This window comes from Myotis yumanensis, unplaced genomic scaffold (genome assembly GCF_028538775.1).
Source record: "Myotis yumanensis isolate MYYU_CA2020_CCGP unplaced genomic scaffold, mMyoYum1.0.hap1 SCAF_2, whole genome shotgun sequence".
Lineage (NCBI taxonomy): Eukaryota > Metazoa > Chordata > Mammalia > Chiroptera > Vespertilionidae > Myotis > Myotis yumanensis.
Genome location: NW_027223753.1, coordinates 161,927,137 through 161,939,178, shown reverse-complemented (window position 1 = coordinate 161,939,178; position 12,042 = coordinate 161,927,137). Strand labels below are relative to the sequence as shown.

Here is a 12,042-nt window from a genome sequence, read left to right as displayed (position 1 = left end):
ATGGGCGGCCCCCTGAATCCAAATCAGGTCCCCGTTTCCTGGTCCTAAAGGGCTAGCCGTTAATTACTTACACTTCACAGAGAGGTGGAAGTGGACTCTGGATAAATTGCAGGTGTGTCTGGGAATGTCGGGGGAAGGGCACAGGCCACAGAAAATGCAGAAGACCCTGCAAAAGGTCATGGGATTGCAGGCTCTGGCCATCTGGAGTGTGTGGTCTGCCCATGCATAGGCCAAGGAAGGTCTCCCCTCCCCTCAAGCTCCTCCCCCACCCTCCCACCCCCTCACTGAGTTGTGGCATCCAAGGCTGGGAGGGGCCCTGCTCTGTCTGCCTGATGGGAACCAGAGACGACATCGCAGCAGCTCGGCATTCATTCTGGAAGAATTCTTGAACACTCTTCCATTTGAGTCAGACTCGGCTGGTTTTTTAAAAATAGGCTTATACCAACAGGCCACCTAAACAACATCAATCTTGAGGCGGCTAGAACAGTACAGGCCAAGGCAAGCCAGAGGAAGCAGGCAGGGCATGTGGTTCGGGTTGCAAATAGTACTTACAGCGCTCCTACTTCATTTCTACAGGCTTTTGCTGCTTACAAAACACTTCTCTCCTGCGTGAGTGCTTCACGACCTTAACACTGTGTTGTTAAGAATTTCATTTTATATTTAAGGAAATTGAGGCTCAGGTTGCACCCCTGAGTGAGGGACAGAGCTGGAACTGGACTAAAATCTTTTGATGATTTTATTCTTCACGGTCTAGTTAATGGAGTATGTCTTGTCTGGGGTGGGAGGAGAGGGAGCCCAGCAGATCGGTTCCCTTTCCTGCAAGTTCAAGAGGGCTTCAGCTTGCTGGTTGTCAGCTGGAGGTGGGCCCTTGGGCAGGTGTGGCCTCTCCCTATTGCACCTCTGAACACAGAGTATGTCCGGATTTCAACTGTGTGTGCACAGTTCTTCTACCCAGAGAGTTCAAGGTCATCTCTTGGTGCCTCTGAAGGGCTAATGAGCCCAAGGGCAGATAGAATGACCTAGTATGATTTGCTTCTTGACATTGGGTCTAAACACTGTTTGTAGAGATTATAAATGATTTGGGAGTATACGTTGGTGTGAGTCCTCCCCATATTGAGTGGACCTGGGCCTTTCTATGCACCTGGGGGTGAAGGGTGAGATTGTAGAGGCCACACCTCCCAGACACTGGCTTTTCTTGGTTCTTTCCTCTGAATTAGGTCCCCTTTCCTCTGTCTGTTGACTCTCTTATTGTAAAACCAAAAATTAATTTCTTGTTCTTGTAGCTGGTGGACAAGTCTAGTAGTATTTTTTTTCTTGCTTTCTTTTTTTCCCCTTTTGATGGGCCTAAAATTTGGAATCTGTCTTCCTATGTTTACAGATATAATTTCTGATGATGATGATTTATGTCTGCAATGTTCCAAAACATCGAATGTGCCCAAGAACTAAATGCTATTAGTAGTCTGCCATGACGAAGTGACGGCATGAGCTAAAGTCGAACCTAAGAACTAAATATTGTCTGATAAATACCTAGAGGCATAGAAATAGGTGACTTGGCACAAGCATGGGGGATGTTTTAAGTGCTGTCTTTGTGTCCCCACCCTCCATTACCTTCTAATCTCTCACTTCCCACCTTATTCATGTCTGTACCTTTTTGTTAATTTCATCCCCATTTTCTGTTTCACATAGACCTGTATAGTCTCCTCCTGGCCACATTCCCACCTTGGCTGGTCCTTTCTCTGAAGTTGGTGTGTGGTTGGTGAGTTACTCTCACCCAGTTCATGTCCATAGAATTGTCTGGTTCACTGTCCACCAATTACCCAAGTGTCCTTTTTGCTGAGAAAATAGAACACCACTAAGGAGGCTGGTTATTAAAGATGCTGAGCCAGCCCCTAGCTCAGTGGTGGGCAAACTACGGCCTGCGGGCCGGATCTGGTCCGTTTGAAATGAATAAAACTAAAAAAAAAAAAAAAAAAAAAAAAAAGACTGTACCCTTTTATGTAATGATGTTTACTTTGAATTTATATTAGTTCACACAAACACTCCATCCATGCTTTTGTTCCGGCCCTCCGGTCCAGTTTAAGAACCCATTGTGGCCCTCGAGTCAAAAAGTTTGCCCACCCCTGCCCTAGCTGGTTTGACTCAGTGGATAGAATGTCGGCCTGTGGACTGAAGCGTTCTGGGTTTGATTTCGGTCGAGGGCATGTACCTCAGGTGCAGGTTCCTTCCTGGCCTGGGCCCTTGTCGGAGCTCGTGCAGGAGGCAACCAACCTATGTGTTTCTCTCACGTCGATATTTCTCTCTGTCTTTCCCTCTCTCTTCCACTCTCTATAAAAATCAATGGAAAAATATCCTCGGGTGAGGATTAAAAAAAAATGCTGAGCCAAGTGTTCAGACAGAGAACCCAGCACTTCCTCCTCAGCACCCTTATTCCTTCTGTTACTCTACTTCCAAGAAAAAAATATTTCTCCAGGGGTGCACAATCTCTGGAGAAAAGCAAGCGGTGGCCAGCTGTGAAAGCGAAATCCATCCCTTCAGCCCCCCAGCGAGTTGATGACCTCTAACACGCATGGCCTCTCTGTTGGCACAGGCGACAAGACTACCTTCCAGCTGCAGGTGCGGCAGGTGGAGGACTATCCCGTGGACTTGTACTACCTGATGGACCTCTCCCTGTCCATGAAGGATGACTTGGACAACATCCGGAACCTGGGCACCAAGCTCGCCGAGGAGATGAGGAAGCTCACCAGCAACTTCCGACTGGGGTTCGGGTCTTTTGTAGACAAAAGCATCTCTCCTTTCTCCTACACAGCGCCAAGGTACCAGACCAACCCATGCATCGGGTAAGTGCCCAGCTTCCCTGCTGTTGGGCGTTTAAGGGTGAGGGAATGAAGTAGTGGGAGACCTTAACCCAAAGAAAGGACTGAGAGGGACATACTTAGGAGGGGAACCTGGCTTCGGTGTTTAATTTGATTAACGATGACCCAGTTCTGTCCTCTCCCTCAGGGTGAAGAAATGAACTGTCGCAACATTGCATAAAGATGCAGTGATCGTAGTTCACCTGTTTCCCTGCCTACCTGGCATGGGACTCCTTGTTACATTAATAGATTTTGGAGAATGTTCTCAGGAAGTGACAGACCCAAGTGATCAGGGAGGGAGCAAACAGAACAGCCTAAACTTTCCCCTTGTTTGGGGTGACTGAGGTGCCTGGGATCAGTGAATCCAAAGTATATTTATTGTTTATAAAAAACTACAACTTATGTTCGTTTTTGTATTAGAAAATATTTGACACATCATTAGAGAACAGGCGTTTCTAACTGCTGCAAGAAACAAATCCAAAATATATAATGGCTCCAACCTGATGGAGGTTTATTCCTGCTCTCCTAAGTGGGTCTCCTGATCAGTGGGCACCTCTCCAAGCACGTCTCAGAGCCCAGACTCCACCATCTTCCTCATGTGGCTTCTGAGGTCATCTTGCCTGGAGATTGCTCATAGGAGGAGCTTACGGGCCAGGATGAGTGGCCTTTGCCTCTTCTGCTCCCACCTTCTAGTCTAGAGAACCGGGTTCTAGCAGGGAGGCTGGAGACCGAGGAAGATAAGGAAGGGGGACTGGTGAGCAGGTCTCTGCCCTGAATATGTGTGGGGGGTGGAGGGGTCATAACCCCAACTCCCCTAACAACCTCTGGGGGGCTGGTTTGTTTCTTTTCTAGTCTTTCAAGTATTCCTTTAAGTGAAATGTGACTATAATGAGTGGTGACTCCTAACTTTTTCTTGCCTCATCTCCACATTCAATTTTATTTAGTCAGGCTTTGGGATGTCCCTGAATGAGGAATAGCTAAGATTTAAGTTCTTACCAAGCGTCAAACACCATACTAAATACGTCACATGGATTATTTTATTTAATCTCATAATGTTTTGAGGTCTTTAAGGTAGATGTGTGCCATATTTTTTTAAAAATATATTTTTATTGATTTCAGAGAGGAAGGGACAGGAGAGATAAAAACATCAATGATGAGAGAGAATCATCAATCGGCTGCCTCCTGCACGCCCCCTACTGGGGATCGAGCCCATAACCCGGGTTATGTGCCCTTGACCAGAATTGAACCTGGGACCTTTCACTCTGCAGGCTGACGCTCTATCCACTGAGCCGAACCAGCTAGGGCGTGTGCCATATTTTAGAGATGAGAACAGTGAGGCTTAGCGAGAATAAATAATTTACCCAAGATTACTCAAATAGTAAGGGGTAGACTTATTTTCCCCCCATCCAAATCACACTACAGCACACAAACTTCACCTGCATGTAAGTAATCATACTCATTCCAAAACTGCCCCACCCTCTGATGCTTGCCTGAGGGTCGTGTTGGGCTCTGCTGCAGTAACAAACAACCCGCAGATCTCAGTGGCTCAACACAGTGAAAATTTATCTCTTGCTGGTACACAATCTGATGAGGGTTGAACTGCTTCCCATGGCAGCTTTCCCTCCAGCGGTGACTCAGGGAGCCAGGCTCATTCCATTTGTGAGGTCATTTTTTTTATTCTTGATCTCCTTGGCTGCTGCCCTAGGAGCAGAGAGCTGTTCTAGCCCCCTGAGCCTTTCCAGCATCTCAGCTCGTCTTTGGCAGCCTCAGGGGCTCTGAGCTCTGGGTTGGGCTGGTGATTGGGGTGAGGTGGTATTTCTGCTGGTGGTGTATGTTCTTCTGAAGCCTTCCTGATTCTTCTGTCCAGGCTCCTGGAAGTTAACGTAGATCTTCCCCAGGGGTTGGGAACGGACACAGTGGTGGAGAAAAAACACTCAAGAGAAGAAGCTTTCAGTACAAATGAGATTGAGTTCCTTAACCAGGAAGCAGCACTAGGTGTCATCATTTGCTGGGTGTAGCTTCCTCCTGGCTGTGGGCATTATTACGTTGGTCCTGTCTCTAAGGCCCTTTGTAGCTGAGTCCCAGTACCAAATGTCCTGTCGTTGGCGTTCTGCTGCTGACCAGGCTGCACCAGGATCTTAATCAAAACTTTTTTCAGTTCACCTGATAGTGATTCTATCTGCTGCTTTTCACCTCTGCCCTCTGATTGGGCCCTGTCTCCAGAGAGACAAGGTGTGTCTCCACTTTCATCCTTCTGTGGAGCATCCGCTAACTGTGAGCTGCTAGCTTGGAAGCTGGCAGAGGATGAAGGGCTGGCTCTGGGCACCCTGCATTTGAATTCAGGTTATTACACACGACTTATTCAGAGCCCCTTTTCTAAGCCCTAGAAGGCAGAGCCAACTGCAAGCAGTAAAAGTCTTGACAGTGAGTACAAGGCACACTGAAAAGCTGCTTGTAAGACAGGAAATCTGGCGAAGAATGGGAGTCTTGAAGGAAACGTCACATCTCAGTTATGCAAATCTATCTTTTGCAAGCCGGGCAGCGCATCGGGGAGGCGCTGTTTGGCTCAGTGAGCAGGCTGAGATTTCTCTCCCGTGGCTTAGCAGTGGGCGTGTGCGGTGTCCTGGGAGATGGCCCACTGCTCCGAGGATGTATGTTCCCAGGCCTGATCCAGCCTATACATATGCTTTGTCTGCCTTTCTGAATTTTAATGGCACTGTGAACCAGTCACCAATATTTAGAAAGTAGATTTAACCACGAATAGCCAGGATTCCTAGGTTTTCTAGAAAAACTGGAAGGTCTAGTAAAGCTGGACTAATTCCCCTTACGGTTTGGCTGCCACAGTCCCCACCACTCCCTCTTGTCTCACAGCTGGTTTGTGTTAAAATGCCTGGCTGGTAGACATTGTGATTCTTGTCTGTTCTTTTTCTTCAGCAAGTGTGGAGAAAAAAATCACAGCATTCTTCTCAAGATGCAATGGCATCTTCAGTTAGGTTTTTCTTCCCTGTGGTGGTGAGAGCAGCAGAAGCAGCCCCCAGGAAGTTTTGGGGACTGGGGGGGAGTCAGAAGAGGTGACTTAGCCACCTGTGCAGGACATCTCAGAGAAGAGAGAGCCAGTTCTTCACGGGGCTTTCCTGAGGTTTGTTCCTTCTCCTTCTGCTCCAGATGTTTCTGCCAAAGGATCACAATCCTAGACTCATTCCTTCCCATCTTCGAGTGCACGAGAAAGGCCAGACTGAAGTGAGCAGTACCAGGGTTGCCACAGGAGAAAGGAAGATGTAGAGTAGCCCTGGCTGGGTGGCTCAGTTGGTTGGAGTGTCATCCCGTACACCAAAAATGGTGTGTTCGGTCCCCTGTTGGGCACATATGGGAGGCAACCAATCAATGTTTCTCTCTCTCTTCCCCCCTCTCTTCCTTCCTCTCTCTCTAACATCAATTTAAAAACATATCCTCGGATGAGGATTAAAGAAAAGATGTAGAGTAATTTAATCATTAGATTGCAGAACTATAGTTGCTATTCTGAGTCATATGAATAGTCTCACTGGGAAGAGTCACATGATAGTCACTGATTTGAAGGATTAATCCAATTGTTATTTCTGGTTCTGAACACTTTTTCTTTTACTGGAGTTATTGGGCTCTTCTTGAATTACATGTCATATCTCATCTATATGTGGAATCTAAAAAAGCCAAACTCGCCCTGGCCAGGTAGCTCAGTTGGTTAGAGTGATGTCCCGATATGCCAAGGTTGTGGGTTCAGTCTCTGATCAGGGCACATGCAAGAATCAACCAGCGAATGAATGCATCAATAAGTGGAACAACAAATTCTCTCTCTCTCTCTCTCTCCTCCCTTTCTCCCTCCCTCTCCCCCTCTCTCTCCTTCCCCATCGTCCTCTCCTTCCCTCCCTCTTTCCCTCCCTCCATTACTCCCTCCACTACTAATCAATCAATAAAAAAATTCCATTTGTAAAAAAAAATAAAAATAAAAAAGCCAAACTCATAGAAACAGAGTTCTACCCTAAACTGCTGAAGAAATGTCTACCAGTTTGTCACTTTGTTCTTCAGTTGTCTAATCTGTACACTGAGGTTTCATTTTGGGATTTTGGTGATTTTTCATATTATTTTTTCACAGCCTTCTGGCTTTACCCCCGAATAATACCCTGTTCTGGAATATCCTTGCTTTAAAGGACCTTTCTGTCATCTCTGCCTCTTGAACTGCAGGCCCCGGGGTTGGTTGGGTTTGCTGGCCTCCCTCATGGTGGTTTGTTTCTCACGGGTCTGCACCTGTGGATTAGCTCCTCCTCACCAGAGGACCCCATGCTCCAGGGGCGCTGGCTGCCCTGCAGGGCGGCTTTATGTTTGCTGCTGCCAGGACCCTCCAGCTGTCCCTGGGACTAGTCTTCCCATTCATTTCTTGGCTGGGGACTTCTTTCACCATAAAAGAAGTGGATCTGACTTGCTTGGGCCCGGACTTGCAATTTTTACGGGTGATTCATCTCACTCTTGGCCCAGAGTGGATGTTCCCTCTTTCCCAGGCCAGTGGCTGGAATTTTTCTGTTTTTGATTTTAGTGACAGGTCGGACACTTAGCATGTTAGCCTTGTGTATATAGAGATGCTCTCCAGGCTCTTTAAGCATATGTATTTTATTGGTCTTCCTGGTTCATAACCCTTAATTTAGTAACTCCCCCCCTGCACGGCCCTAACCTGGGGTCCGATGGCGCAGACACAGGGCCGAGGTGGAAGGATTTGCTGGCACGAGACCCCCAAGCACTAGATCTAAAGGTCACTCAGGTCTTCCAGGGGTTAGATTAGTCACAGGTGACATTGGATTCCAGCGATTAGGGAGATGTTCAACAGGGTCTGTCTTTCTCCAACTAAGCTGCTTTTCAGAGAGGTGACTAATCTGGTTAAAGTCAGTTCTCTGTAAAGAAGGCTTCTCACTGGCCAGCACATTTTCCAGTTACTAATTACTTACTAGTAATTCTTCACAGTAAAAATTTATCTACGGTGGCCCCTGAACAGCACAGGTTTGAACTGCATGTGCAAGTCTACTTACAGGCAGACTTTTTTCAATAAATATGTGCAATACTGTAAATATTTCCTCTCCTTTAGGATTTTCTTAATAATGTTTTCTTTTCTCTAGCTTTCTTTATTGTAAGAATACAGTATGTCATACATAACATACAGTGTTAATCGACTGTTTATGTTATCCTCAAAGCTTCTGGTCAACCGTAGACGATTAGTAGTTAAGTTTTGGGGGAGTCAAAAGTTATATGTGGGTTTTCACCTGCATGGGTGTCAGTGCCCCTAACCCCCTGTTGTTCAAGGGCCAACTGTACTTACTGCTGTTTTCAGGGATGAAAGAGAAAAGGTAAAAAATGCTGAGCCCATTTAGCTGAGCTTGTCACAGCGCTTCTGGTTTTCTCATTGAACGGCTGTTATTATTCTGTGCCTCTCCTCCCTTTCCTTAGCTAACCTGATTAACTGCGACAGTCAGCACATACCTGACGGCCTAAATCATGGACCAGAACAACACAGGAGGGAGTAGCTGCTTAGAGGAAGAGAGAGAGGGAAGTGAGAGTTGGATGTACTTCCTCCTAGGCCTGTCCATGTGTCAGATGACCCCAGAGGAGACCTCAGCTCATTCCTTTTTCCAGATGGCAGTGCAATTTCTACGACCCTTCTCTTTCTGGCAAAACGAGACAGGGATGAAAAGTTTGGGTGGCCCCAGGCACGGGTGAGAGGAATCTGACCTGTCCAAGCACAAGGTGCAGGTGAAGATTTGGGGGTAGGAGGAGGGAGTGAACAAACAGGACAGCCGGTGGGGAAACCTCTAGCATCCGGAGAGAACCGTGGCCACTGTGCCGGTGTCCAAGAGCCAGCGAGTTGCTAGTGCGTGGTGGACGGAGCAGGCACTGTCGGTCCCAGAAGAATGCAGCAGCCTCTCAGAGAGCCAAAGATCACCTCTGTGGGAGGAGGGGAGCCTGCCCAGACCTGCCCTGGCAGCCGCCTCTTGGCCACAGGGAGGCACCATCTCTAGCAATTGCTAAGCCTGTTTCCCTTCCCATGCACAGGGCTTGCATTGGAGCACAGGGCTTTCCCACAGGCCTCTGTTAGTGTTTATTTTTCATCTTTTGTTCTGAAATAAAAGCTTCCTTAACAAGTCCACAGATCTGCAGTCTGGTCCAGCCTGCCTTCCCAGCCTCCTCTTAGCCCATCCTTGCCCTTACTCCCTGCACTGCAGCCCTGCTGGCCTCCCGCTCGACTTGGGCTCACGGGGCTCCCTCCTACCCCAGGGCTCTTGCAAGTGCTCTTCTCTCTGGCCAGGATGCTCTTCCCTGTCAGGAAACCATTGCTGAAACAATGTGAGGCCTCTCTTCCTATTTCATTGGCTGAAACTACAACTGGGATCAAACTTCCTCCTGGAACGGGCCGCTGGGGATCCCTACTGCACACTCAAGATTGCCCAGTGTTTCATTAAGATTGTGCATTAGCCTGTTATTGAGATGCGGCACTTCCCTCTTTCCCAACTCCTAGATATAATTTTCCATTGGGAGATGCTTGGTTTCTAAATGATATTGATTGCATCTAGGAGAGCTGACAGTTTAGCGCGGCAATATTTATGAATGAATGAAGAAGCAGAAAGAACATCTCCGTTCCTGTTGCATTTAGCACTGGCTCACGTGCCAGCATGTCCTGTGGTCTCTGAGTGGGTTGACCTGAAGTGGTTATGTGATCCTTTGTCACATGACAGCGGCCGAGTTGGAAAGCTGGTTTCATAGAGTAACTGCCCATGTTGCCTTCACTCGACATGGCCCGCCGTCCTGAGCCTCCCCGTGTGCCGCGTAGGCCACAGCGCCCAAACCACTGGCCCTGCTCCCTGAGGTCTTCCTTTGAGCCCAGCAGCCTGTTACCACCTCTGCTTCCTCTCACTCACAACCTGGTATCTGCTGTCTTGCCTGCAGTTTATAGCTTGATGTTTGGAGAGTTGAGACTATGTTATTTCTCTTTCTTCTCCCCACTGTGTGTTATTTCTCTTTCTTCTCCCCACTGTGCTGGTCCCCCGGGCATACAGTAGGTGCTGGGTAAATATTCAAGAGTAGTGGGTTGTGTAAGATCTAGAGACAGCAATGGAAAAGTGACTCTTGTCTTCTTTCTCTCTAGTTACAAGTTATTCCCAAACTGCGTCCCTTCCTTTGGGTTCCGCCACCTGCTGCCTCTCACAGACAGAGTCGACAGCTTCAACGAGGAAGTTCGGAAACAGAGGGTGTCCCGGAACCGCGATGCCCCCGAGGGCGGCTTCGATGCCGTGCTCCAGGCGGCTGTCTGCAAGGTAACTTTCCTCTCTCGTCCTGTCCCTGCGTGGGAGGTCCAGGAAGAGAGCGTCAGGGTGGGCATGGACACTGCCTGCAGGAGATGGCAGACTTCGAGCCGCCCCAGCATGTGGCTTCCATGTCAGAGGATGAGCTCAGTGAACCCTGGGAAATGTACAGCCGTCAGGGCGGCCGGAGCTCAGGGATGGATCCGGCTGGCGTGTATCTCTCTCTGTCAGGGTGTGGCTGTAGCAATGGGATGCTGTCTGTGCCAGGAGACAGCTGTTCTGTGTTTATACATTTGGCTTTTAGCATCTCTTCAGGGGAAAAAAAAATAATAAAGGTGCAGCCAAATGCATGGAAGCTTATCGAGCTTTCTGGCCCGATTTTGGTAAACGTTACATATTGCTCTGTGGGGGGATCCAGCTGGAGGGGAGAACTGCATGTCATCGCTGGTTGCATTTCTGCTTGTTTGTTTTCCTCCTGCTTTCTCTGTGAGCTATGAATCCAGAGGGAGGCATAGACTTAGGTCAGAAATGAACTCACGCTCTGAGAGGCTCCAGTCTCAGCAGAATATATCATTGGAATGTTGGTAATGACTTCTTCCTAAAATAATGGTCTGCTGTCAAAACAACCCAGTAACAACAACAAAGCATAAAAGTCACTCTTGAATTTGCTATCCCAATGCATACTTTTGAAATTTTTCCACGGTGGTCATCACAAAGCACATGGAATTGGCAAAGCTCTCTTGAAACATTAGGCGGGTTCGGCCCTGGGGTGGGGGGCGGGGGGCAGGACTGCGGTTGGGGGAAGGCCGGGAAGGAGTCTGGGACTCAGTCTGGAGAAGCTGTACCAGCAGCTGCTGGTCCTTCACTAGGCGATAAGCACTTAATTGGCCACTTACATGCTCTGATGATAGAGGGCCTGTGCTCAGCGTGGCTCGCTCCCTTTTCCTCCACTCACTCCGTCAGGGTGACAAGAAAGCCAGTTTCCTTTCTGAAATAAAAAACCGAAACAGTGGACCGAGAGGGCTAAGGGGAAGGAAAAAAGTGGAGAAGGTCCTCTTCTTGGTCCCACAGCTGGTCACGTGCCGCGTCCTCGGCCGCCCTGGAGAGGAGGGTTTCCCAGAGGCCCCGGCCAGGGTGGCTGCAAGCGGCCCCTTCCCAGGTGCTGGCAGAGCCAGAGGTTTGTCTCAGAGGTCCCCGATGCTTTGTAGCCGTTCAAGAAAGTGAGATGGAACACAGCAAGAGTGTGTTCAGATCTTAATCTCTCGAATGCATCACAAAATAGACAGTGTCTAAATTTTCTTCAGAAAGAAAAATGGTATTTTGACGGGCATACATTGATTGTATGAGGCGTTGTCTTCAAAGACATGCTGCCAAATCCCACTTCTGGCAGGGATGAACAGTGCAGGGAAAACATAGGATGCCTCTGTCTTCCCGTCTTGAGAATTTTGTGCATTTGGGGGGGTGGGGTGGAGGGTAAGAAATCACCGTTAAGGCTCCAGGGAAAGAACCCAGCGACAGGCCTAAGCAATGCCCAGTGATATGAACTCTGTTTAATTTCCGTCATGGGAAGGGCATGACTGGATGCTTAAAGCACAGGAGTGCGGCTCCATGCCCATGCCGCCTTTGCATCGGAGGAGGCGAAGGCCCACGCTGGCTTCCTATGGGGCAGGGAGCTGTGGTTTAATGTGCACTTTTGAATCACTTGACTGTCTTAGTCGAGGAAGCGATGTTTCCTTGTTTTGCCTCCTGCCCGTGAGCTGTGCTGTGGGCTTCCCTGCCCTGCCCTGCCCACAGCTGCTCGTTCTGACAGGCGGGGTGAGAACTGACTGAATTACAGCTCAGAATTGCAACAGGGTGTGCGTGAGAGCTTG

General features: G+C 48.5%; 1 protein-coding gene across 1 annotated transcript in view; it reads left to right on the top strand.

Moving 5' to 3' along the window:
- Window positions 1–12,042, top strand: part of ITGB5 (integrin subunit beta 5) — a 108,366-nt gene that overhangs the window by 30,935 nt on the left and 65,389 nt on the right. The window contains exons 4-5 of the mRNA XM_070406395.1: window positions 2,588–2,837; window positions 10,015–10,183. Of these exons, the coding sequence (XP_070262496.1) occupies window positions 2,588–2,837; window positions 10,015–10,183 (419 nt within the window). The remainder of the gene's footprint in view (window positions 1–2,587; window positions 2,838–10,014; window positions 10,184–12,042) is intronic.